Below are 26,999 nucleotides of genomic sequence, written 5' to 3'. Positions count from 1 at the left end.
AAATAAGGCCTTTTCTTTGGATTTCTCCCCACCATGCTTCCAATGAAGACCAATGGAAAGTACCAATGCATGTAAAATCGATATCAGTGATTTATTCAAATAATGTACTACAGTAAAGATTTAAAAGAACATTCTGGGTTTAATATAAATAAACAAAGCTATCAATAAAGATAATGTCAACTCAAAAATAAATAAATAAATAAAGCCAATTGCATTTTGTAATTATGGGATGGATGACTGTAGTTTAATTTGCAATATTCAAAACATCAGCTCTGCTATACCTCTTTTGAGACAGGGCCTTTTTACATGCAATTCCTTCTCCTGACAAGGAACAATTTTCCCTTAGGGACCAAGAAGTTCCTTCATGATTTTTTGTTTTTTTCTTTCTTTCTTTCTTTCTTTCTTTCTTTCTTTCTTTCTTTCTTTCTCTCTCTCTTCAGTATTTGACATTTATGTAAAGCCTTTAAAAATCATCTTCTTCTCATGAATGGGTCATGCAATGAATCTGGGATTTTTAACCTTTCTAATTTTTCAAATTTTAAACAGGTGTTTCATGGATTTATAAATTAATTGTAAGAACTAGTAAAGTTGGCATGAAAAATCAACATGAAAAAAATCACCCATTTTCTAAATGCATTTAGAGCAATTAAACTGTGCATATGTTTCATTTATTTTTTTAATATTTTTAATCAGAACAGCACAACTAAATCTTCCAGTGAAAAAGATAGACTTCTCTCTGGCAACGTATACAGGATTATCCAGTCGTATAGTGCAATCGTTTGTAGTGCAACTTCCAAATCTCAAAATCCAATCAACAACCAATATATATATATATATATATATATATATATATATATATATATATATATATATATATATATATTATTTATTTATTTATTTAATTTTCTTTTTTTGATAACACTACAATATTGGAAGAAAGGATCTCAATGTCATCAAGACTTTAAATGAAAGTCCATAGATTCTATTGTCAAATGGGCATTATTATTTACAGATGTTACTTTTCATCTTGTCCAAATTTTTGAAGAAGACAACTGACATTTGTACATCCCCCACATAGAGATATGTGCAGTATGCAGTTTTTTGACTCATGGGTGCAAAAAAAAAAAAATATATATATATATATATATTAAAAATAAGATGGAATCCTACATCTGTCAGTTTGGAAGCAATGAGGAAAAATATGAACTGACAGATGTCAATGATGAGTCGTGAAATACTGAGCCCTATCATGCATAAAAGGATCCATTTGAAAGCTATGAACATATATGAAAAGGTGCATTCTTCTCTTTTAGAGTAGTTTTCTATTCACAGTTCTGCTAACTGCTGCTTGCAGCTATATTTTTGTTTGTCTTTACAAACTGAGTTACGAGTCGAAATTATTTTCTAATGAACATATTAACTTGCACTTATCCCAGAATTCCCTTTAATTAAGGGACAAGTAGCCCATAATGTCTACTACTAAAAACAATGAAGTGTGATATCCATGAATTAAGTCCTAAAAATTACTTTATTTTGTAACTACATTTAAACAGTGAAGCTTTAGAATAAATTGTATTTACTACAGTATATGGGGTTTAATTCTAAGTCTCCAAAACAAGAGCTTATCAGACAAGCAGCATTTCAGATGGTCACTGCTACCCAAGGATTTCAAAGTTGTTAGTGTCTTCAAGCAATTGTTAAATAATTTTGATTCTACCAATTTTGGAAAATGTGAATATACATTTCCGTAGCATTGCATATCATAGAATTTCAGTTTTCCAAAGGATATATGAAGCAGGATGTGGAAAAACCCAATCAGAAAAGAAAAGTATACAAAATAGACACAGTAGGGACAGCGAGGGATGGGGGAGGTTGCGTTTCACACCAGAAAATGCCTCAATCTCACTCTCACACACGCTTGAACACTCCCACAAACCTATTTTCTGTCTTTCACACACATACTGTCTTGAAACTGTGATTTTGCATCTTTGCTTTTATGGTTTGTGCTATTGTGCATTATCTGATGAGAGGCACATACTGTAGCTCCTCTGCGTCAAGACAGGAAGACCAAAGCAACCCTTATAGCTCCTCTCTAGTGTGTTTGCATGTGTGTGCTTCTTTCTCCCCTTTTCTCTTTTAACTCTTAGTTATCTCCTGTTCACACCTGCAGGTATTTCATATTTATATAATTTTCCCAGGAAACGACTGAGCTGAACCTCATGACGTTTCATCGTGTAAATATTGTGAGAGTGGCATCCGGGATTCTTAAAGGAATAGTTAACCAAAGTCAGGGGTGCCCAAACCTGTTCCTGGAGATCTACTGTCCTGCAGAGTTGAGCTCCAACCCTAATTGAACACATCTGAAGCAGATGATCAAGGTCTGGCTCATTAGAAACTTCCAGGCAAGTGTACTGGAGCTGGCTGGAGCTAAACTCTGCAGGACGGTGGCCCTCCAGGAGCAGGATTGTGCAGTTAAGACATAATTTACTCATACTCATTTTGGTCCATGTCCATAGAAGATTAAACATCCAGAGCAGTGTTTTTTATTATTATTATTTTTTTCCTACTAAAAGGAATGGAGGTTAGGGCTGTCAAGCTCCAAAATGACAAAAAATAAAATAAAAATAAAAATAAAAAATAAGAGCATCATAGTCCATACGACACTTGTTCTACTGTATATTATGCATATATTCCTCATGTGAAACTATCACATGGCTTTTCTGAAGACTTGGAATATAGCGCATGTGGCATAAGGACATCTTTCATGATGATTTGAAATTTTGAAATGATTATTTTTTTGTCATTTTGAATCCTGACAGGCTCATTTGCTTTAAAGTATTGACCTTATTTGCTCCATGGGAAAAAGGTCATACAGATTTGGAACGAAATGAGGGTGAGTAAATAATGTTAGAATTTTTATTTTTGGAAGAACCGTTCCTTTAAGGCCACTAAAGTTAAATCTAAGAGTGAACTGTTTCAGTTAGCATAACATGTCAATGAGATGAGGCTATGATGTGGGGTATGTCTATATATGTGGCTGGTATGTTACCTGGCTATGACAAACAGCACACAACTGACACCCAAGTAAGCGAGCAGAATATACATCCAGATGTCGGGGGACAGGGGGTTGAGAAAGGAGAACACCCCCGGGTTGGTGCCGTTGGGTTTGCGGTAGAGTATACTTATCCCCAGCGTCATGAAGGGTTTGGAAAAGTCGATGACCTTCTCCCTCACGTACGTGATGGCCAGGGGAGCCACTGCAAGATCAGCTTTCTGCCAACAAATAATGCACAGGGAAAAGAGCGATAGGCTGTAAATCAGGGCGAGCAGAAGCATTTAGAGGAAATCAAATTAAGAAAACAGGGCTTTTACACATCACACACTCTGCCCCACAGCGTTTAAGAGGAAATTTAAAGCCCTCTCGTGGACTCACGCTCTCTCTCTTGATTTACCTGCTACTGTTTCAGCACTTACTAAAGCCTTTCATGATTTACTGGGTCTAAGGGACCGGAGGAGCGCTGAACCGAATCCACTCTCTCAGCTACCCAACTAGACTAAAAAATGAAAATAGCAGTTATGAAAAAGGGAAAATGAAGGGGGTTAAAGGTTTTACAGAGGTCTGACACTGTTGGCTCTCTGTCAGAAGCAGAAATAGCCTGTGTCTCTTAGCATACGTTTTCAGGGCCAGTTTGACCGCAAGTTAAAAATTCTGTAACAAATAAAAGGTGCATTCTTTGGATTTTTGTTAATGTAAAAGAAAATATCTTAAAATGCACACCGGTTTCCAAAAAAGTCACGAGAACATTTAGTGAAGTTAACAGAATTGGACACATTTGTGCATTCCGCTTGTTTCATTAATGACCATCCAACCTGATCTCTTAAGAAAGCATGATTATTTTTCATTTTGACAAATTGGTGGTGAACTCATTCAATATTTTTTGTACAAAAATGTCACTATTTTACTTTTTGAAAAATTAGCGGTGAATTTGTGTGATTTCATTGGTGCAAAAATGTCACTATTTTATGTTTTGGCAAATTGGTGGTGGTTTTGTATTATCATCCATACGAAAATGTCACTATTTTACATTTTGAATAATTAGTGGTGAATTTGTACAAATTCATTCGTACTAAACAAATTTTAGAAAAAAAGACAAGAAGGTCCACCTCTAAACCTCACTGTCACTGGAATAAACAGACTGAAATTTGAAATATGAGCAAACGAAACCAATTAGTCAAAATGTAAAATAGCTATGAGAGCGTGTAGGACCATTTCCTTGCCAATATCTATTCATTTTTTTATTACATCTATGTTTTTGGGGTAAAGGATCACAAATAATACTCATTACAGAAGCAGATTAGTTCCTGGAAATAAAAAGTAATGTGCATTTCTAAAATCCAATGTATTTAATACTACTGAAAACATCTCACTTGCCTATAATTAGCCATTTGGGCCTATACTGTGCATACACTTCAAGCGAGCAACATCATTCACCACGAACTAGATCATTCACATTGTAATCAAGAAAGTTGTCTATATTTAAAGTCACTGCATGCAAACTATGTTGGGGGGGGGGGGGATTGAGACACTACAAATTGGGGGAAAAGAAGAAAAAATTGCAAGACATAATAGGCACACTCCCAATGCAAATAATACTGCAAACGGTAGGCACTATAATTATGCTGATCATTTTAGCCTAAACAAATTGCAGTCCATGTAGAGGGTTCTAGATCAGTCACTTAAGAGGTTCCACTTCCATTGGCTGCTGCCTTGGAAGGCAGATAATGACGCTCTAGGCAACCGCCTTGTTTGCTTATGCTTAAGAATGGCCCTGCCTACACAAACGCTACTCAACATGCCCTCAAATAATATTTTTGTGGCTTGCGAAATGTTGTCATCACTGTGACAACCGCAGCTGCAATAATCAAAACCATGTCTTCTTAGCATATCAGTGAGGAGTGTGACTGTATATACCATGTGAGGGCTGAAATGTGTCAACTGGTAGAGATTCTGCTGTACTGTTTATACCACTGTATATTCTCAGCAAGGAAAAATCCAACAGCAAGCAGGAAACTACTGCATCTAGTCTGTTCTGCTTCCAGTGCAGGCAGCTTAATTGTTTATAATGAGAGAAATTGAGATGTGATGCTTCTCTCGTGTCCAGTGTAAACATGCCATAACAGATTGTTTACAGACGTCAAGCAACAATGCAGCTTTTCGCAGCTCCTGTGTCTTTCACAGGTGTTCAAATGTTTCCGGGGTCAGTAAGATTTTTGGTAGCATTTTATTTTAAGGGCCAAATTCTCAGTATTAACTAGTTGCTCATTTAGCATGTATGTTACTAGCATATTGGCTGTCTATTAATACTTATAAAGCACATATTAATGCCTTATTCTGTATGATACTATTTTAGATCCCTTAATACAACCATGTAACAACTACCTTTCTTACTATTAATAAGCAGCAAATTAGGAGTTTATTGAGGCAAAAATCATAATTAATAGTTAGTTAATAAAGAGAATTGTTCCCTAATCTAAAGTGTGATAAGATTTTATTTATTTATTTGTTTCCCCTTTTTTTTTTTTTTTTTTTTGAAAGAAGTCTCTTGCGCTCATCAAGGATGCATTTGTTTGATCAAAAATACAGTAAAATAAGTTTACATTTTGTTCAGCTAATAAAACATTGACAGACAATACAAATTCATCCTGTTTTAAAGAGTTTGAACATTCATAATTGGCAGATGACAAAAGTGCAGTTTGTGCTTATAAGAAACAGAATGTTATTGATACGGACGCTAGTTATTATAGTTATCTATATAGTTATCGATCTTGACATAAACAGGTCATTACTCCAGTCTTTAGTGTAATGTGATCCTTCAGAAATCATTCTGAAAAAAAATATTTTGCTGCTTAATATTTTGGTGGAAACATTTTGAACAGTAATGCACAGTAAAAGTTTTTAAATGTGGATTATACAATCAAACTTATAACTTGAGAATTTTGCTTCAAACTCAACTGTGAAGTTATCATTCATTCATATTATGAATACTTTTATCTTTCTTATTTGTGCCTCTCAAACTCCAAATAAAACAGAAAGAAATCAAACGACAAAATATCTAGAGGGAAAAGGAATCCTGAACTACATCTCTATAATAGTTTTGAGCCCTCAAACTTATTTTAAAGGCATATGTCTTAAGATTCAAATGACGCAATTTCAAGCCTAGTATGACTACAGTATGATTGTGAATCTGAGATTTAACCCAGTACAATTTCAACATAATAATTCTTCAAAGAAACATCCGTTCTGACACGGAAAGGCCGTTATTCCTCCTCCAGAACTGATGGAGGGTCTGTTGTTGAAACGCTGACACCAGCTAAGACGGCTGTGCCCCAAAAACTGACATTTAGTTCAATTTCACCACTTTTACTGTTAGAATTGGTATAATTTCAGTCAAAATAAAGGCTTCCGTCTAGAATTATTGGATTGTCTATAATTATTCCCAGAGGGGGCAAATTAATGCCAGAAGTGAGCAGATGTTGTCTCGCTACCTTCCTTTTTTCTTCTAAAGTCCTTTGACAAGATATTTTTATCTCTAGCACATCAATGTACTGGCAAACTGCAAACTCCAGACTGCTCTGAAAGCTTGTCAAGGCCAATTACAGTCTGTCCTGCTCGTCTTGTGGGGGGGTTTGCTGGGGAATGTTACGACAACACACACACACACCCTCCGCTTTCACACCAGACGATCCGACCATGACCAATTGAGGAGCAGTGACTAAGAGATATGTCTGATGTATCAGTTGGAGCAATGGATACTGCTATTGAATATGGGGTGTGAAGCACTTTTCTCAGCAATGTGTTTATTCCTATCTTAGTCTTTGCGGAATCTAATAAGGGTGTCGAAGGGCAGTGTTTGCTCCTAAATGTGTGTGTGTGTGTGTGTTTGTAATAGTGTATGTGCTTAATAAGCTCTATGGGGGGAAAACTAATGCCAGATTTTTCACTTTGTGTCCTCTCGGCAGTATGTGCTTGAGTTTTATTTTATTGCATTTCGTACCATCTGCTATGCGCGCACGCATGCACTGTTAATCTTATTTTCATATCTGTTTCCTCTCTACACTGAAAGCATCTCCTTTCATTGTATAATCTTGACAAGTCCCTTCTGCAGCAGGGTAAAAATGTGTCAGGATTTTGCACCATCCTGAATTGAATTAGGAACGCCTTATAAATTACACTACGATTTCTTAATAATGTAATTAAATTTGAATCGAGGCAGCGAACAGGAGGCAAAATTCAAATTTCAGTTCAAAGAAGTAGAATTAAGATGGAAGGACATTCAAAGAAATTTAGATCACTGCAGTGTAGTTTTTAATAATAATACAATTTCATTTTATTTTTAGTATGAATACACACAACATATGCGAAAGAGATGAGTTTGAATTTGTACAAAAGTTCGGGGTTCCTTTTTTTTTTTTTTTTAAGAAATTAATACTTTCATTGAGCAAGGACGTCAATGTTCAGCTGATCAAAAGTTACATGAAAGAGATTTATAATGTTACAGAAAAGTTTAAATAAATGTTGTGCTTCAAACTGTTTTCAACGTTGATAATTATATGAAATGTTTCTTGATAATCTGCATTTTAGAATGATTTCTGAAGGAACATGTGACATGAATCATTAACATTTTAAAATATAATGAAATATAAAACTTGTTTTAAATTGTAATATTTCATAATGTTAGTGTTTTACCACATTTTTTTATTGAAATAAATGCAGTAAATCCAGCCTTGTTGAGTATAGACACTAATTTTGCACTCGTTTCGATGCACTTTATGTATTGCTGTATGAAAGAAATCAAATTTGCTTTAATGGTCTTAATAGTACTGAGAAAGAAATCAGTCTAATCAGTTTAGGGAATCATCAGGGAATAAATATAATTAGTCAAAATAAATGATTATTATTTGTAACAAAGCTTTTGTGTGATTATGTTGGATTTCTTTCAATTGCTATTCTATAAATTCTTCTTCCAGTTTTTAAATTTTAAATTCCAACATCTTTGAGGGGCAGGGGTGAGCAAATCTATATATATATATATATATATATATATATATATATATATATATATATATATATATATATATATATATTCACATTGATGATTTGAAAGGGAGCCAGTTTTGCTCAACCTTGCAGGGTTGTACAGAGTGGAAAAGAGCCAACCTGAGTGCAATCAAAACAGTATTGGATTGTAGAGTCTGACTCACATGGTCCATCAGTTCTCGGACCATGCCGTTCCACTGGCCCGTGCTCTCTTCCTGCGCTCCGTACTTGCCATCCTCCACCAGTCGCACTTCATAGGTGAAGCCCAGGATGGCAGCCAGCTCTCGCAGCAGGTCGATGCAGTAGCCCTCGAAGCGATCGTTACCGTATAGCGGCTTATCTGACTTCTTGAACATCACGTAAGGCTCTTCCTGTGGAGAGAGAAGACATTGTGCTCTGATTGTCAGAAATATGTCTGAAATATGTCTGATAGGGCTTGCGCACCCACAGAGATGTGTAGCCACAGGGAGTGAAAAATTGTATCATGCAGCTCAAACCACAGCTTATAATATAATATAATATAACATAACATTTGAAAAAAAAATAAATAAATAAATAAAATTATATATATATATATATATATATATATATTTGATTACTATTTTGTCTATACAGTCACAGTTTGAACACCAACATTCTTCAAAAAACTTATTTTGTGTTTCACAGAATTAAAGTAATGCAGTCAGATTTGGAACAACATGAGGGTGAGTAAACGATGTCCATTTTTATTTATGGTTGAACTGTTCCTTTAACATGGTGTGAACTATTGTGATGCATGAGCAACAAATCAGCAATATAAGACGGCTGATCTTGACAATATGAATGCAGATATCTGGTACAGACTACAGGAAGCTGGTGTGAACTGATCCTTCTATACCACTGAGACTATTCAGGAAAATGTGTTGTGCCAGGGGAGCTGCAGCAGAGAGAGATAAGCGCTTTCCCGCACCCACGCTGCTTTACCGCCCGCATATTCACGGTCCTAATGAACCAATGAGAGGCAGCCTGTTCACAGCAGGAGCCCGGCATAGAAACAACAGTTCCTCTCATGCATCAATGCTCTATGTGTAAACTATTTTCATTTTTTTTTTTTTTTCATAAATTCTCTGACATTTGAAAACATTGTCAATTCAACCACCCTAAGACGTGTACACAACAAGCACAACTAATAAAAAAAAATAAAGGTATTACATTACTCACATTCATACTATATAAAATATAAAACTCATATGATAATACAGATATTGCCTGTTTTAATGCAGAGAAATAGAAATAGACAATATTTCTGATACACAAAGTAGACAAAGTAAGAAAGTCCTTATAATGTCCACTATAATGCAGTGTTAACATTAACGCGGGAAGTAGGGGTGCTGCAGCACCCCCTGGCGTGTAGCCCAAGAAAAAATGGGGGTTCTGGGGGTGCGGAGTTAAAAATAAATAAATGAACATTTTCTAACAGAAAATAAATAAAACTCATTGTATTGATTTGTATATTTATTCAAATTAATAGAAAAAAAAGAAGCCTAAGCCTACAATGACAATAAGCAACAGTAAAACATGAATTAAGTTGAATCAAATTGATCGTGAAAGTCGTTTCAACTTAAACTGACTTAGGAAGTCGTTTGTTGTCATCACTTTTTGATCCTATTATTACCTGTAACATGTCTGTGCCGTACCCAAATCCAGAATTAACGACCATTTCTACAGCCATTGCAAAGATACAGCAGAGAAAGATCGAGCCTCAGCAGCAACCAATCTTGCGTTCTCGCTTCTGCAGCGCTTATTTTGATCTTTAATGTTAGATCTTTCCTATTCTTGGAACAAAATTAATGCTTAAGGTTGATTCAGTATTACTCTTAATGAAAAATAAATGAATAAATAAAAAATCCCACACACAACACCAACAATACTACAATAACAAAGTAGCTTATATTAAACATAAAACTTTCATTAACTGAATGAATGAGACATACTTTGTAACAAATAAATAAAAGGTTTTTGGATTTTCCCCTTACTTCAAATGAATGCTTAGTTTGGCTCATTATTATTATTATTATTATTATTAAAAATAATAATAATAAAGGCTATACAATAAAACAGTACAATGACAATTTCACTTAGGCCTATATTAAACTTTGAACTTTTATTAACAATATGAATAAGGGACATATGTTTCACCCGCATTGTAACACAAATAAATGGTCTTTGGATTTCCCCTTTCTTTAGTATTCTTTAGTTTCTGTAGTTTGTGGTTCATTATTAGCCTATTAATTAAAACACATAATAGTACAATGGCAAATTCGCATATGCTTATATTAAACATATAACTTTTTTTAAGAAAATTAATACGACGGATATAGCCTACTTGGGTTGCATAAGGTATTTTCTCTCTTTTAAAACAAATGCGTTGTGGTTCATTGTTTTATTTATTATTATTTTTTATTTATTTTTTTATTTTTTTATGAAAACAGCAACAATAAAGACAAACTCGCATCACTCTTGTCACGTGACAAACCCCACCTCAGCTTTATTTCTCAACCCCCGCCCCCACCACCCCAAAATACATTCCCGCAGCTATGAATGTTAATGCTCATTTTAATTAAAATGCAAGGTAATTGATCTCAGATTAACAAGAAAAATATATTATTTTTGAGTTTTACAACATATTATGTTTGATGAAAGCACAGACCAACTTTAGCTGTTAGTTTTTCAAGCTTTTCTATTAATTAACCCTTGTGTGTCAATAAAAAAAAAAATTAAAAAAGTTACACATAGGTCCGTAGTAGACAAAAATGTCCGTGTCAAAAAACTGTCATAAAAATTTGAAGCTTTGGAGCACAGACTTAAAATTGGTCTCATGGCAGATTATTTTTGAAGTAAAAAAAAAAAAAAAAAAAGTTTAAAAAGTGAAACCAAAAAACGTTATACAGGTTTAAGTTCATGAAAATGGTTTAGGAACAATGTTTTATATAAAATATATATTTTATAAAACATGTTGAACTCTAAACCTGCTAGAAAATCAAAGCCATAAATCTAAACAAGTTGTGTTCCAAATTTGAGGTTGATATCTCAAAAAAATTAGCTTTCAGTAAGATCTTGTTTGAGCGCAGTACCAAATTTCCCCCATTAGATGCCAGCAAAACTCTGCTGGTGTACACAGTGGTTGGATTTGTGATTTGCGGTAGAGTATTTTCAAATATTACAAGCACACACACAAAGGTTTTTTTTTGTTTGTTTGTTTGTTTGTTTTTGTTTTTTAATGACACACATACAAACCACACTCTGACATCCATACCAACACACCCATATAATTATAGCTGCATTATTTATCCAATTGGCTTTATAATATGCAGAAGCAGAAAACAGGAATAAAGCAAGTATTTGCTTTATAGGCCAAACCTGAAAAAAATGGCACCATCTGGTAAAAAAATAGTAAAAAATGTAAGCCTTGCCAACAGAATGAAAGCCTAATAACAAATGTTGCATCATTTTACAGTTAAATTGCACTGTGATTAAAAATAGGTTTTCAATGGGGACATGTTTGTGCTCAAGATCCTGAGAGGAACTATTTTTTTGTACCTAGTGCAAATAGTTTTATTAAAGGAAATAGAGGTGAAATAGTAAAATTCCAATAAAAATACATACCTGTGCCACAATTTATGCAGCTGGCAATAACACAGGCAAAATTATAAAAAAAATAAAATAAAAAAAATAAAAAAAAACCGAAAAGGACAAAAATGTCCAAAAGGTCACACAAGGGTTAAGCATACACTGAGAAAAACAAACAAAAAAAAAAAAAAAACCTGGATTACAAACCAACTCAGAATATGCTGGTAATTTTCACAAACATTTATAAAGAAATGGCAAATAATGCATTGAATTAAACTTGAAATTTTGAAGAAAGACTGAAATGGTATTTTCTTGTAAACATACTCCAATAATCTTTTTTTTATTATTATTATTATTTTGACAGTAACTTTGACACATTTATATATATATATATATATATATATATATATATATATTAATATTAGTGCTGTCAAATGATTAATCGCGATTAATTGCATCCAAAATAAAAGTTTTTGTTTACATAATTTATGTGTGTGTACTGCACATATTTATTATGTATATATAAATAAACACACATTCATGTATATATTTAAGAAAAAGATGCTACGTTTATATATTAAATATATTTATATATGATATAATTTATGTGAATATAAATATATACACGTACAGTGGGGCAAAAAAGTATTTAGTCAGCCACCAATTGTGCAAGTTCTCCCACTTAAAAAGATGCGAGAGGCCTGTCATTTTCATCATAGGTATACCTCAACTATGAGAGACAAAATGAGAAAAAAAAATCCAGAAAATCACATTGCAGGATTTTTAAAGAATTTATTTGCAAATTATGGTGGAAAATAAGTATTTGGTCAATAACAAAATTTCATCTCAATACTTTGTTATATACCCTTTGTTGGCAATGACAGAGGTCAAACGTTTTCTGTAAGTCTTCACAAGGTTTGCACACACTGTTGCTGGTATTTTGGCCCATAAGGTTAGGGCCAAAATACTTTCAACTCCCTCCAAAGATTTTCGATGGGGTTGAGATCTGGAGACTGGCCGGGCGGTGTGTTTGGGATCATTGTCATGCTGAAAGACCCAGCCACGTTTCATCTTCAATGCCCTTGCTGATGGAAGGAGGTTTTCACTCAAAATCTCACGATACATGGCCCCATTCATTCTTTCATTTACACGGATCAGTCGTCCTGGTCCCTTTGCAGAAAAACAGCCGCAAAGCATGATGTTTCCACCCCCATGCTTCACAGTAGGTATGGTGTTCTTTGGATGCAACTCAGCATTCTTTCTCCTCCAAACACGACAAGTTGAGTTTTTACCAAAAAGTTATATTTTGGTTTCATCTGACCATATGACATTCTCCCAATCCTCTTCTGGATCATCCAAATGCTCTCTAGCAAACTTCAGACGGGCCCGGACATGTACTGGCTTAAGCAGGGGGACACGTCTGGCACTGCAGGATTTGAGTCCCTGGCGGCGCAGTGTGTTACTGATGGTAGCCTTTGTTACTTTGGTCCCAGCTCTCTGCAGGTCATTCACTAGGTCCCCGTGTGGTTCTGGGATTTTGCTCACAGTTCTTTTGATCATTTTGACCCCACGGGGTGAGATCTTGCGTGGAGCCCCAGATCGAGGGAGATTATCAGTGGTCTTGTATGTCTTCAATTTTCTAATAATTTCTCCCACAGTTGATTTCTTCACACCAAGCTGCTTACCTATTGCAGATTCAGTCTTACCAGCCTGGTGCAGGTCTACAATTTTGTTTCTGGTGTCCTTTGACAGCTCTTTGGTCTTGGCCATGGTGGAGTTTGGAGTTGGACTGTTTGAGGTTGTGGACAGGTGTCTTTTATACTGATAACGAGTTCAAACCGATGCCATTAATACAGGTAACGAGTGGAGGACAGATGAGCCTCTTAAAGAAGAAGTTACAGGTCTGTGAGAGCCAGAAATCTTGCTTGTTTGTAGGTGACCAAATACTTATTTTACCGAGGAATTTACCAATTAATTCTTTAAAAATCCTACAATGTGATTTTCTGGATTTTTTTTTTTCTCATTTTGTCTCTCATAGTTGAGGTATACCTATGATGAAAATTACAGGCCTATCTCATCTTTTTAAGTGGGAGAACTTGCACAATTGGTGGCTGACTAAATACTTTTTTGCCCCACTGTATGTATATACAGTGTATATAGGCCACTCCAGGACCTTGAAATGCTTCTTACGAAGCCACTCCTTCGTTTGTATATACAGTGGGTACGGAAAGTATTCAGACCCCCTTAAATTTTTCACTCTTTGTTATATTGCAGCCATTTGCTAAAATCATTTAAGTTCATTTTTTTTTTCCCTCATTAATGTACACACAGCACCCCATATTGACAGAAAAACACAGAATTGTTGACATTTTTGCAGATTTATTAAAAAAGAAAAACTGAAATATCACATGTATACATTGAAATATCAATACTTTGCTTTTTGGGAAAGATGCAACAAGTTTTTCACACCTGGATTTGGGGATCTTCTGCCATTCCTCCTTGCAGATCCTCTCCAGTTCTGTCAGGTTGGATGGTAAACGTTGGTGGACAGCCATTTTTAGGTCTCTCCAGAGATGCTCAATTGGGTTTAAGTCAGGGCTCTGGCTGGGCCATTCAAGAACAGTGACGGAGTTGTTGTGAAGCCACTCCTTCGTTATTTTAGCTGTGTGCTTAGGGTCATTGTCTTGTTGGAAGGTAAACCTTCGGCCCAGTCTGAGGTCCTGAGCACTCTGGAGAAGGTTTTCGTCGGGCCACTCTGCCATAAAGCCCCGACTGGTGGAGGGCTGCAGTGATGGTTGACTTTCTACAACTTTCTCCCATCTCCTGACTGCATCTCTGGAGCTCAGCCACAGTGATCTTTGGGTTCTTCTTTACCTCTCTCACCAAGGCTCTTCTCCCCCGATAGCTCAGTTTGGCCGGACGGCCAGCTCTAGGAAGGGTTCTGGTCGTCCCAAACGTCTTCCATTTAAGGATTATGGAGGCCACTGTGCTCTTTGGAACCTTAAGGTCAGCAGAATTTTTTTTGTAACCTTGGCCAGATCTGTGCCTTGCCATAATTCTGTCTCTGAGCTCTTCGGGCAGTTCCTTTGACCTCATGATTCTCATTTGCTCTGACATGCACTGTGAGCTGTAAGGTCTTATATAGACAGGTGTGTGGCTTTCCTAATCAAGTCCAATCAGTATAATCAAACACAGCTGGACTCAAATGAAGGTGTAGAACCATCTCAAGGATGATCAGAAGAAATGGACAGCACCTGAGTTAAATATATGAGTGTCACAGCAAAGGGTCTGAATACTTAGGACCATGTGATATTTCAGTTTTTCTTTTTTAATAAATCTGCAAAAATGTCAACAATTCTGTGTTTTTCTGTCAATACGGGGTGCTGTGTGTGCATTAATGAGGAAAAAAAATGAACAAATGAATTTAGCAAATGGCTGCAATATAACAAAGAGTGAAAAAATTAAGGGGGTCTGAATACTTTCCGTACCCACTGTATATATATATATATATATATATATGTGTGTGTGTGTGTGTGTGTGTGTGTGTGTATGTATATATACTCAACTGCACTTCATTTAATATCAAGCACTGTCATTCACATCTAACTGGACTCAGAGACTTACATCCTATTGGCTGATGATGATTCCATCCTATGTGATCAGGTTTATTGGAATGCACCATAAATTTCAGCTGACAAAGGTCATAGATCTGTTGCCACAGTTGCTTTCATTTTTGTTGTCCATTAAAAACTAAATTTTTAACATGCACACTTTTGTACCTTTAACTCTTTCCCCGCCAGCGTTTTTTTTGCCAGCCACCGCCAGCATTTTTGATGATTTTCACCTAAATTTGACGGCCCTCAGAATATTTTCTGCTATGAATATAAGAACATATTATATATCAAAATAAAGAACCAAGTCTCTGCTTTTAAACAAAAAACTATTTTATTCTATCTTCATGTGTTCATGTTTTATCACCATTTGAATGCAGGTGGGTACCATCAAAAATACAACATTTTGGACATAAAACTGAGAAAAATGCATTTTTATCAAAGTAGTGCATTTTCATGCAAAATACATTCAGATGTCATATTCTTTCACCTGTAAATAATTATATGAATAATTTAAATTGCATTCAATGAACAGAACAAACAGACACACACACACACACACACACACACACACAAACATATACATACATATGATTACACACACACACACAGGCTACAGACATACATATGCATACATATACTGTACATGCACGCACACACACACACACACACACGTGCACGCGCACACACACACACACACACACACACACACACACACACACATATAGATAGATAGATAGAGCCAACACACACACACACACACACACACACACACACACACACACACCCCTATTCAGATCGACGGATCGGTTACAACTAAAGATGTTTCTGTGTCTGTAAATGCATCTCTCTCACTGACTACATCGTCCCGATCAGATTCAAAATGGTCAAAGCACGATCTACATAGGCTATGATCTATATATGATCTACATTTTCTCTGATCCTTCCATTTATGCCGATCGTCTTCTATTCTCACCCTAAAGACCCGGAAGTCCCGTAACTCATTCAGGACATGCGCTAGGGCTTTCCTTACCGTAATACACCTAGAACACGGATTGTCTCTTAATTGACGAGATATCTCGTCAATGGCGTTGAAAGAGTTAAGGTACTAATATGTACACTTTAGGTACTAATATGTACCTTCATGCACCCTTTAGTTACAAAGGCATTCATTTTGAAAAAAAAAAAAAAAACTGCCTCAGTGACAGCCTTTGTACCTTTTTTTTTTCTCTTCTTCTTCTTTTTTTCTGAGCGTGAACCATGAAGCATACATATATATTATCAGCTGGTAAAACTGCTGGGGGGGAGGGGTTGGTGCGATGAAGGAGGGACTTAATCCAAATCTAAAGATCAGAATAGCATAGAGACTTTGGCTGGGCTCTTTTGAAACGGGCCATTTAAGTAACCACATAGTAACCACCCAAAACACCTTAGCAACTGCATATGAATGCAGAACACCCTAGCAACACAGTGAGAACCCTTAGCAACTGCATAACAATGCCCTGGCAATCAGCATAGCATCATGTTGGGGAGTTTCTATAGAAATGCAGCAGTCACAGTATCTGAAATGTCAAAATCTAGTTTCATGTTTCATCTATGTCTGGTCATGAATTCCGCTTGACTAAATTGCTCCTGGTGCATGAGGTTTTGGCCAGAGCTCTAAATAAAAACAGAGCCAATGAGAGCTTTTACATGAGAGCTCTGAGATGTGAGCGGACTGGCAGACAGGGAACCTGTGTTGCTTCCAGCTCAGTCAGAGCTACCTTTAGTTTATGAACACTGACCGGATGCTCCTTCAGGCCTCTAGTGTTCAGATCAGATTTTCATTGGCCGAAAGCTGTGTCAAATAACCCCGGTGAGCTCTTTGTACTTGAGCGTTGTTTGTGTGTGTGTGTGTGTGTGTATTTCCATGGAAACAGTGCTAAAGTTGGAGAGGGTTGCTCACAGAAAGCGATAATATTTCATAACTGTCTGAGCTTTTTAAACACACGTAGCACTTTGACTTGAAGCTGAACACTCAGCGAGCACCACGGCTTTCTTTTCCATTTGGCTTTTGTTTGTGAATGGTTTTACATTCAGCTAGGTTTCATTTAGAGTGCTGAGCTCAAACATCTGCGAGATCCACCAGTCTGCGCAGCCAACGTATCATTCAGAAGAGTGGCATTTTGCTTGCAAATGGGTTTTTAATTAGTTTGATGATTTTACAATTATTTTTGGATAATATTAAAATGCATTCCTTAGCATTGTCTTTTTCCAGTATTTGTTCTCTCTTCTTCCAACTAAAATGTCTGTTTGTGATGAAAGACAGGGAATGAGAGAGTGTATACTTGAAAGCTCATCTTTGTGTGAATATACATGTTTACGCCAAAAAAGAAAGCAGATCATTCAAGGTCAGTACGCTGCAGTGGCTGATAGGTAGGACAGCTACCCATAACTCTGAAAAAGATGCATCTTAATATCTGAAAATGCTCTGGAATGCTTTGAAGTACTTGTGAAATGTTTCACGGAAAAATAGCAGGAGATACATTACGTTTTCTCAAGTGCCAGAGGTCTCTGATTAATGCTGCTGAAAACCTGCTATTTCTGCATTACAAACCTCCCTTGATCAACAATGTGAATTTGGAGATGTCTGCACTTTGCTGCGGCAACCTCAAAAACACTTCAAAAGTTTGTTAAAAGTCATCAAAAAGCAAGTTCGTCATGAAATCTATTTCATATTGAACGCATTTTGCATAAATCTCACAAAACCTGTCAAGATGTAGGGATCATATTGCACTCCAAATCAAAAGACAAAAAAAGGATATTATATTTCGCCTAAGGAAACAAAGCCCATTTGAAAACCATTAAGATGTTTTGCACCGCAACACATTTTTTTGGATGTGATAATAGTCACATTACAAACATTATGGGCCACTGCTTAAATGTTCACTTTTTTAAGGGTAGGACTCCACTGCCACAGGCCTAATGAACACAACATGCCATTTAAGACCATATTTCACAACATTAGATTGAAAGATCAGAAAAAGCCCATATATATATATATATATATATATATATATATATAAAATTTACATTTACATTTACATTTAGTTATTTAGCAGACGCTTTTATCCAAAGTGACTTACAAATGAGGACAATGGAAGCAATCAAAATCAACAAAAGAACAATGATATGCAAGTGCTATAACAAGTCTCAGGTCGATTAACGCAGTACACGTCGCAAGGTTTTTTTTTTTTTTTTAAAGAATACAATTAGAATAGAGAGAGCTGGAGTTAGAGGGTCAACTAAAGATGGAAGAGATGTGTTTTTAGCCCATTCTTGAAGATGGCTAAGGACTCAGCTGCTCGGATTGAGTTGGGCAGGCCATTCCACCAGGAGGGAACATTTAATTTAAAAGACTGTGAAAGTGTGAAAGGGATGGCACAATAAAGCAACGTTCACTTACAGAACGCAAGCTTCAAGGGGGCACATAGGTCTGAAGTACTTAATTTAGGTAAAGGAGTGCAGAGCCAGTGGTGGTTTTGTAGGCAAACATTAATGCCTTGAATTTTATGCGAGCACCCATTGGTAGTCAGTCCAAATTTATAAACAGAGGTGTGACGTGCATTATTTTTGGGTCATTAAAAACTTATCTTGCTGCCGCGTTCTGGATTAATTGTAAAGGTTTGATAGAACTGGCTGGAAGACCTGCCAAGAAAGCATTGCAATAGTCCAGCCTGGACAGAAAAAGAGCTTGAACAAGGAGTTGTGAAGCATGTTCTGAAAGAAAGGGCCTGATCTTCTTGATGTTGAATAAAGCAAATCCGCAGGACCGGGCAGTTTTAGCAATGTGGTCTGAGAAAGTCAGCTGATCATCAATCGTAACTCCAAGGTTTTTGGCTGTTTTTGAAGGAGTGATGGTTGATGTGTCTAACTGGATGGTGAAATTGTGATGAAACGATGGGTTTGCTGGAACCACAAGCAGTTCTGTCTTGGCAAGTTTGAGTTGAAGGTGATGGTCCTTCATCCAAAAAGAAATGCCTGTTAGACAAGCTGAGAAGCGAGCAGCTATCGTCGGATCATCAGGATGGAATGACAGGTAGAGTTGAGTGTCATCAGCATAGCAGGGATATGAAAAGCTATGTTTCTGAATGACAGAACCTAGTGATGCCATGTAGACAGAGAAGATAAGTGGTCCAAGAACTGAGCCCTGAGGCACCCCAGTAGTTAGATGTTGTGACTTAGACACCTCACCTCTCCAAGATACCTTGAAGGACCTATTTGAGAGGTAAGACTCAAACCACTGGAGTGCGGTTCCTGAGATGCCCTTTACCAATAGGGTTGACAGAAGGATCTAGTGGTCAAAAGCAGTGGACAGATCCAGCAAGATAAGTATTGAAGATTTGTAATCCACTCTTGTAAGTCTTAGGGCTTCAACAACTGAGAGCAAGGCAGTTTCAGTTGAATGTCCACTTCTGAAACCAGACTGGTTGCTGTCGAGGAGGTTGTTCTGTGTGAGAAAGGCAGAGACTTGGTTGAACACAGCTCATTCAAGTGTTTTAGCAATGAAAGGAAGAAAGGAAACCGGTCTGTAGTTCTCTTAAAGGGTTAGTTCACCCAAAAATGAAAATGATGTCATTAATTACTCACCCTGATGTTGTTCCAAACCTGTAAGACCTCCGTTCATCTTCGGAACACAAATTAAGATATGTTTGATGATATCTGAGAGCTCTCTGACCCTCCCATAGACAGCAAGGGTCCTTACACGATCATGGTCCAGAAAAGCACCAAGATGATCGACAAAGTAGTCCATGTGACATCAGTCTGGCAACTGTAATTTTTACGAAGCCACGAGAATACTTTTTGCGCAAAGAAAACAAAAATAACGATTTTATTCCACATTTTTGTCTCTACTGTTTCTCTTGTGGATGGGTTAAGGGTGGGTTTCTTAAGTAGTGGGGTTATACGAGCCTGTCTAAATGCTGAGGGAAAAACACCAGTGTGAAGAGATGTGTTAATGATGTGAGTGAGTGCAGGTACACCTGCAGGAGAAATGGCTTGAAGGAGATGAGATGGAATAGGATCAAGTGGACAAGTAGTAGGATGATTAGAAAGGATGAGTTTGGAAACTTCTGCCTCAGAGAGTGAAGAGAAGGATGTGAACGAGTGTATGTTTGCTGGTAAGATGTGTTTGACAGATTGTGGTGTGGAAAATTGTGCACTGATGGTTTTAATTGTATTAATAATGAAGAGCATGGCAAAGTCATCAGCTGTTAGAGTTGATGAAGGAGGGGGAGGAGGAGGACAAAGAAGCGAGGAAAATGTTTTTTAAAGAGCATGCGAGAGTTAGACGAATTGTTAATTTTGTTATGATATTATGTCCTTTTAGCAGTGGAGACATTAGCAGAGAAGGAAGAGAGGAGTAACTGATACACCTTAAGGTCAGTAGGATTTTTTGGTTTGATCCACACCCTTTCAGCAGCCCTGAGCTTAGAACGATGCTCGTAGAGAAGATCAGACAGCCAAGGAGCAGAAGGGGTGGTACGGGCTGGCCTGGAAGACAAGGGGCAGACAGTATCTAAACAAGATGTAAGAGTGGAGCAGAAAGTATCAGTAGCACTGTTAGCATCAAGAGATGCTAACTGTTTAGGGGGAGGAAGCGAAGATGAAACCATAGCAGATAGCCAGGAGGGTGAGAGTGAGCATAGGTTACATATACAGTTAGCGTAGGTTTTATATATTTATATAATATATATACATATATATATATATATATATCCCCGCCCATATACGCTCCTGGAAAGTGTATGAAAGTGGACAAAAGATACCAGGTGTAAAGAGGGCCTAAATGCATTGATGCACTGCATTCAGTTCTGTTTGTAATCATCAAACTCTATAATTTATAATCATTCTACAAACAGATTTTGATACACTAGACAAGAATAGACTTGACAAGAAAATATGAGACAAGGGCAGAGTTTAATTCTAGTCTTGCATTCTAATAAACATAGCACGGTATGCTAAGAATATCATATAGTTGATGTTTCTTCTATTGTAAGTTGCTTTGGATAAAAGTGTTTGCTAAATGCATGAATGCAAATGTGATAGAAATGTAGCAAAATTACATTTACGTCTAAGAAGCATCCAACCTGCCTCAGACAATTTACACTACAGCCTTCTCAGGAACAGCAAATATTGCATCTAAACTCATAAAAGAGCAATTTAGAGAATAAAAACTCTAATTAAACCAGTAATCCATTCAGCAGATGGGAGAGAAACAGCCCCTAAAGGCTAAGTCACCTTCCATTACTCGCCATCTAATTAAAAATGGGAATATTTTGACTCTTGGAAACAAATGATACTGGTTCATTTATACTTTTAGGTTTAAAAAGTTAGGTATATATTTTTTATATATACCACAGTTTAATCAATTTGTTGTGAAGCTGTTACTTTGAATAATATCTGGAGGTGAAGGGGGCTATTCAATCCGGTTGGAAAGCTACACACGACACTGTGCTGCTGTTTTCTGAACTCAGCAACCCCAGACTTCTGCCTGAAATTGTGATGCTGAAAACATTCAGCTATTAATCACAGACCTGGAGAACAAAACATCCTGGAAGATAAGAAATAAGAAAAAATGGAACTGTGTTGTGATGTGCGAGTAAACTTCCTCAGAAGCCTACAGTACGTTCACTGGCCATCTGATGCAAACTGCACACAAAACTGGCAACCAAAATCAGAAGTTCTGATCAGATTGACTGGTTCTACGTAGTTTCTGCCAGTTTGTGTGCACCAATCTGCCTGGAAATAAGTTAAACCAAAGTTTTTTTTTGTTTTGTTTTTTCTTCCCACAACATAGGCTCATTGGAAATATGTGTCTCTAAATACATTTTTTTTCTCCAAATGCAAAAAAAAAAAAAAAACATTCATATGAATCACTGCAGTTTCCACACTAGAGGCAGTAAAACTTCGACCACTTTTATTCCTTTTCACTAGGGCTGCCCTTGACTAAAGATGTATATGGTTGACTAGTAGTAAATTTTTTTCTCTAAATACAGAAAAAAAAAAAAACATTGCCATACATACGAATCACTGCAGTTTCAAGTTGAAATAAACACTAGAGGCAGTAAAACTTCGACAACTTTTATTCCTTTTCACTAGGGCTGCCCTCGCCTGATTTGTATGGTCGACTAGTAGTCATTCATTTGAAGCATTAGTCGACTAATCGCACGTTTATTAATAAACCATTTAAATCATAATAATGAGCCTTTAATTGCCTACATAGCCTAATAAGTGTTCAACGTATGCATAAAGCTTGTCACAGCACAACGGCGGAAGTAATGATTATGAATGTGTCAGGGAAAATAGTAAGGAGGCTGCATTAACATTGTAATAATTTATTGATGAACTACTGCTTTTTTGTTTTCCGTTTAAGAGATGAAGTTGGTGACACTGACTCGTCATCTCCGCAGTAGTGGATGTGCATGCATGTTTCACACGAATTACATAATCTTAGAATTTCTGTTTTCCATTTGAATTGGTTCATTTGAAATTAGACATTTTGCTCTCTATAGTTTTTTTTTTTTTTCGTCTGCTGTAAACATACAGAGTTTTGAAGTTTTGCGCTTAAATTCACAGACCGAGATGGCTGAAAGTGCATCCTGTTTGATTTAATTATTTTACAAAAGTGCAATGTTGTGTTGTTGTTGTGAGTGCACACAAATAAGCATAGAGTCTTTACAGATTCAAAATATATATTACTCTTATCTGTATAAGGAAACATGAGGGAGTATTTGAAGAGCAAGTGAGCGAAACGGCGCCCCCATCTGCCATGCAGTGAGCGCTACTGTTCAGCTTTCACATTCCACACAGACACTTCAATAGCAGACATTTTTCTAGGTTAACATTAGATTGAGCGGCCATGTAAAGTTACTAATACTTACGTATTTCAGATGATGCGAGCGTTTGGATGTCCTGCCCGATGTACTTTATTACCATGTGGATTTTTATTTATTTATTTTTCTGCGACTAAGCGACTAATAACATTTTGGTCGACCAAGTCTCTTCTGGTCGACTAATGGTTAGTCGAATATTAGGGGGCAGCCCTACTTTTCACACAACGTATGATTTGCAGGTCCACAGTTTTGATTAATAAAGCCTATTATTATTCTCTAATTATTATTATTATTATTATTATTATATTATTATCGTCTTATTATTCTCTCTAATTTTTGCACAATGACTTGAAGAATATCATGTTATGAGTTCAAAACAAGTTTAACATGCTGCAACATTTAAAAACTGATACTTTTTAATGTTAGTGTCACATATCCAGCTTCATGTATGGATTTTCATATTCAGTAGGTTTGTTTGGTAGCTCACGCAGTATGAGTTTGACTTGAGAGGTGAAGACCTCGGGTATGAATCCCGGGAAACTGTGGTTCCACAAAACAGTTCAAACCCGCATATGAGGAAGTTCAAATGGCATGGGTGCACCAACAAATAATATTTTATACCATTTTAGCATTTGTTAACACTACCGGGTAGGTTTAGGGTTGGGTTTGGTGTGGGGGATATTTCCAAAATGACAGAACATTAACTTTTAACGACACTCCCCAGATATTTGATGAACCTTTTTTTTTGGGGTTAGTCAGGCAAATCTCACATTTATTTTATACAACAGCTCAATAAATAAGAAGTTAATATGCTGTGACTTACAGCTTTGGAGTTCAACACTAAATAAATATCCTTTCTTGAATGAATCAGCTGAGTGAATAATTTAATTACCTATTCATAAAGACAGTCATTAGATATGTTTCCATCCTCCTACTGTATGCACATTTTGGAATATCGCATTAAAAGACGCTGGATAGAAATGCCAAGATGTACATAAATTCTAAAAATGTTCATTAAAATCCGTAATAAGAATCCATTTTATCCGATAAGAAAAAAAAAAAGCATTAACTACGAAGGAAACCACTTTTACCAAATAAATTCTACCATGCGCATCAAAAAAAGTCATGTGAGTTGAGCGATGGGACGGGAAAACCTGACTAACCAGCAGACCGATCTCGTTCCACAGCATTTAAAATGATGTTTTGGTCATTCTGAAATGCCTGAGCAAAGTCTGTCATCAAAGTATTTCTGTATAATTGTCTTACATGACTGTGTTCCCAAACAGCAACATCCGCCTCTGAAACCAATGACCGCAGTTATTGTGTTTCATCTGCTCGCCCTGAGATGCAAGTATTTATCATATATGAAAATTATTATATACAGTGGCTTCTCCTACTTTTCTTAGTGATATATTGTGCCGGTTGATCAGGAAGTGACTATTTCGTTCTCTTTGACTTGTTGGATGGAAACGGTGCTTTATTCTCAAATGTTTTATGTGATATTCCAGTTTTGTGCACTTTAAATCGCATTTTTGGAAGCAAACATAGCTTGCTTCATTCCTGAATGAATCAGCCTTTTTTTCAAATGAATTAGTCAAATGAATGACTCAACGACTGACTGACAGTGACTTGCTGCCACCTAATGGCAGTTTTGGTTTTATATTTTATAATTTATTTCTATGACTTTATATTTATATACCGAAAAAATAATAATATAATCTCATAACATTATTTAATTTAAGTAGCAGTGTAAATGCATTTATACCACCTTGCTTCTACCTTTTGCTGCATTAAATAGTTTGTGTAAATGCCACTTCAGATGCAGCCTCTGCATTGCAAAAATTGGATAGATTTATTGATACTTAATTTAATTTGATTGTTAACAACCCTATGGTGTAGTATTATTCTAAATGTATTTATTGATTACATTTATTGACAAAAAAGTTGACACATTCATAAGGTTAGGAAAAATGCCCTTATGCAGTCAAAGGTGAACAGTCAATGAAAGTTTTTACTTCCTATTACAGTGATAAGGTCTCTCAACTATTCTTTTGTTACTTTTTTTTAGAAATCTGAGAGCAAACCTGCAGCATGTTTGCTCACAGCCTATTAATAACAATTTCCTTTCTGCAGCGGCACAATGACGGCTTCAGAGGCAAACCTGAGGGCATTAAACTTTCATGTAAGGACTGACATTCACCGCTCAGCATTCACCCCTCCCAGCAGTATCCTCTCACACTTTCTCTCCTTTCATTCATGACAGCTTTGATCCTTGGCCGCCTGACTCAGGCAACTAGCATTTGTAGCATTTAATACATTCTGATCGGCCACTGAAAGTGAATGAAAACACTCATACTACACTAAGCTTAAGATAAATAGTTTTGGAAGGTTCCTTCAGGGTTATCATTAACTCAATCTAAAACCATTTCAAAAAGCATCACATAAAATTATTATTATTATTATTATTGTTGTTGTTTTTGTGAGGCTGATTAAGGAATACCAACATGATATTTAGAGCATAAGGAAACATTTAAATTCATCACCAATGTCATAACTCATCTCATATTCAGAGTTTTAAATGTTAACTTGTCTCACACTTAGTAAGTAAATTAGGTAATTTAGTAAATTAGGCTTTTCAAAGCCAATAAAGAAAATCCATTCCCCTCATGCTGACATTAAGTCTTGATGCTGTTTTTAATAATTCTCTACAATTGGGAAATGTTGCATAAATTTTCATTTGTAATCTCTAAATATTTTCCGATATTTGAAACAGTTGCACCATTTGACAGTAAGTCCATCATCAGAAAGGATGACTGATGCAACAATGAAGGAAGTTAGAGGCATAAAGCAGTGTCACGTATCCGGTCCGTGGTCTTCCGTCCACTCACCACCACATGTCGCCTTCTCTTTACATTTACTCTCACACCACACAGACTTTTACATGTCACTCCGGACTACAGTTCCCATGATCCATCGCACTGATTGCACACACACAGCTGAATGCACTGATTACACATACACAGCTGAATCCATTCAGACACGCTTTATAAGCCTTGGACTTCCTCTTTCAGATCACCGAGTATTGTTCTCGCGTTTAGCACTCTCCTAGTTTTATCTGCCTTACCGAGCCTTTCCGTGTTTATTTTCTGTTTAGTCTCTAGCATTGTTCTGCTTTTATCACTCACCTAGTGATAGCTGCTTTACGGAGCCTAGTTTCCAGTTCTAGTTTAGTCTAGTCTTTTCATGTTGCCTTGTTTCCTGTTTCCTGATTCCTGCCTGTGTACTTTGGATTAACCCTTGTCTCGCCGCTCGGACTCTGTTTGTACCTTGTCTCGATTATTGCTCATGTTTCTGGATTTCTCATCTTGTCAAGCCCTCTGGATTCTGTTCGCCGATCGATGACCTACGCCAGCCCTAGGAATACTCTATGTCTTGCCTTATACATATCTGTTTGCTGATGCTCAACCCTGCCTGTGTATGACCATGTCTGTAAATAAAGCTTTGTGTATGGATCCGCATGTCTCACGTCTCGTTCGCCCTGTTACAGAATACTCGGCCACACAAGGATCCAGTGGCTTTTCTAAAGGACCCTGGCCAGGTATGGACCCATTCGACCAGCTGCTCAACCTGCGACAAAGCAGTTTATCCATTGAGGAGTACGTCACTCAATTCTGTGAGTTATCTTATAGGGATCCTTTTGATGAGACATTTTCCGTTTCGGACTAAGTGAGCCCATAAAGTCATGGTTACCTGAGGGGAAGTTTAATTGTAGTTTAAAGGATTTTATGGACTATGCCTTACTGTGTG

At 36.6% G+C, this 26,999-nt stretch overlaps 1 protein-coding gene across 3 annotated transcripts in view; it reads right to left on the bottom strand.

Annotated features, from left to right (window-relative positions):
• grik2 (glutamate receptor, ionotropic, kainate 2) overlaps window positions 1–26,999 on the bottom strand; it is a 228,797-nt gene that overhangs the window by 51,472 nt on the left and 150,326 nt on the right. For all 3 annotated transcript variants that reach the window (XM_058746765.1, XM_058746766.1, XM_058746764.1), the window contains 2 exons: window positions 8,263–8,469; window positions 3,050–3,273 (listed from right to left, as the gene is read on the bottom strand). In XM_058746765.1, coding sequence (XP_058602748.1) covers window positions 3,050–3,273; window positions 8,263–8,469 — 431 coding nt within the window. The remainder of the gene's footprint in view (window positions 1–3,049; window positions 3,274–8,262; window positions 8,470–26,999) is intronic.

Source organism: Onychostoma macrolepis, chromosome 16 (assembly GCF_012432095.1).
Source record: "Onychostoma macrolepis isolate SWU-2019 chromosome 16, ASM1243209v1, whole genome shotgun sequence".
Classification (NCBI taxonomy): domain Eukaryota; kingdom Metazoa; phylum Chordata; class Actinopteri; order Cypriniformes; family Cyprinidae; genus Onychostoma; species Onychostoma macrolepis.
Note: the sequence above shows the minus strand (reverse complement) of the source record. Positions and strands in the feature narration are given on the sequence as shown.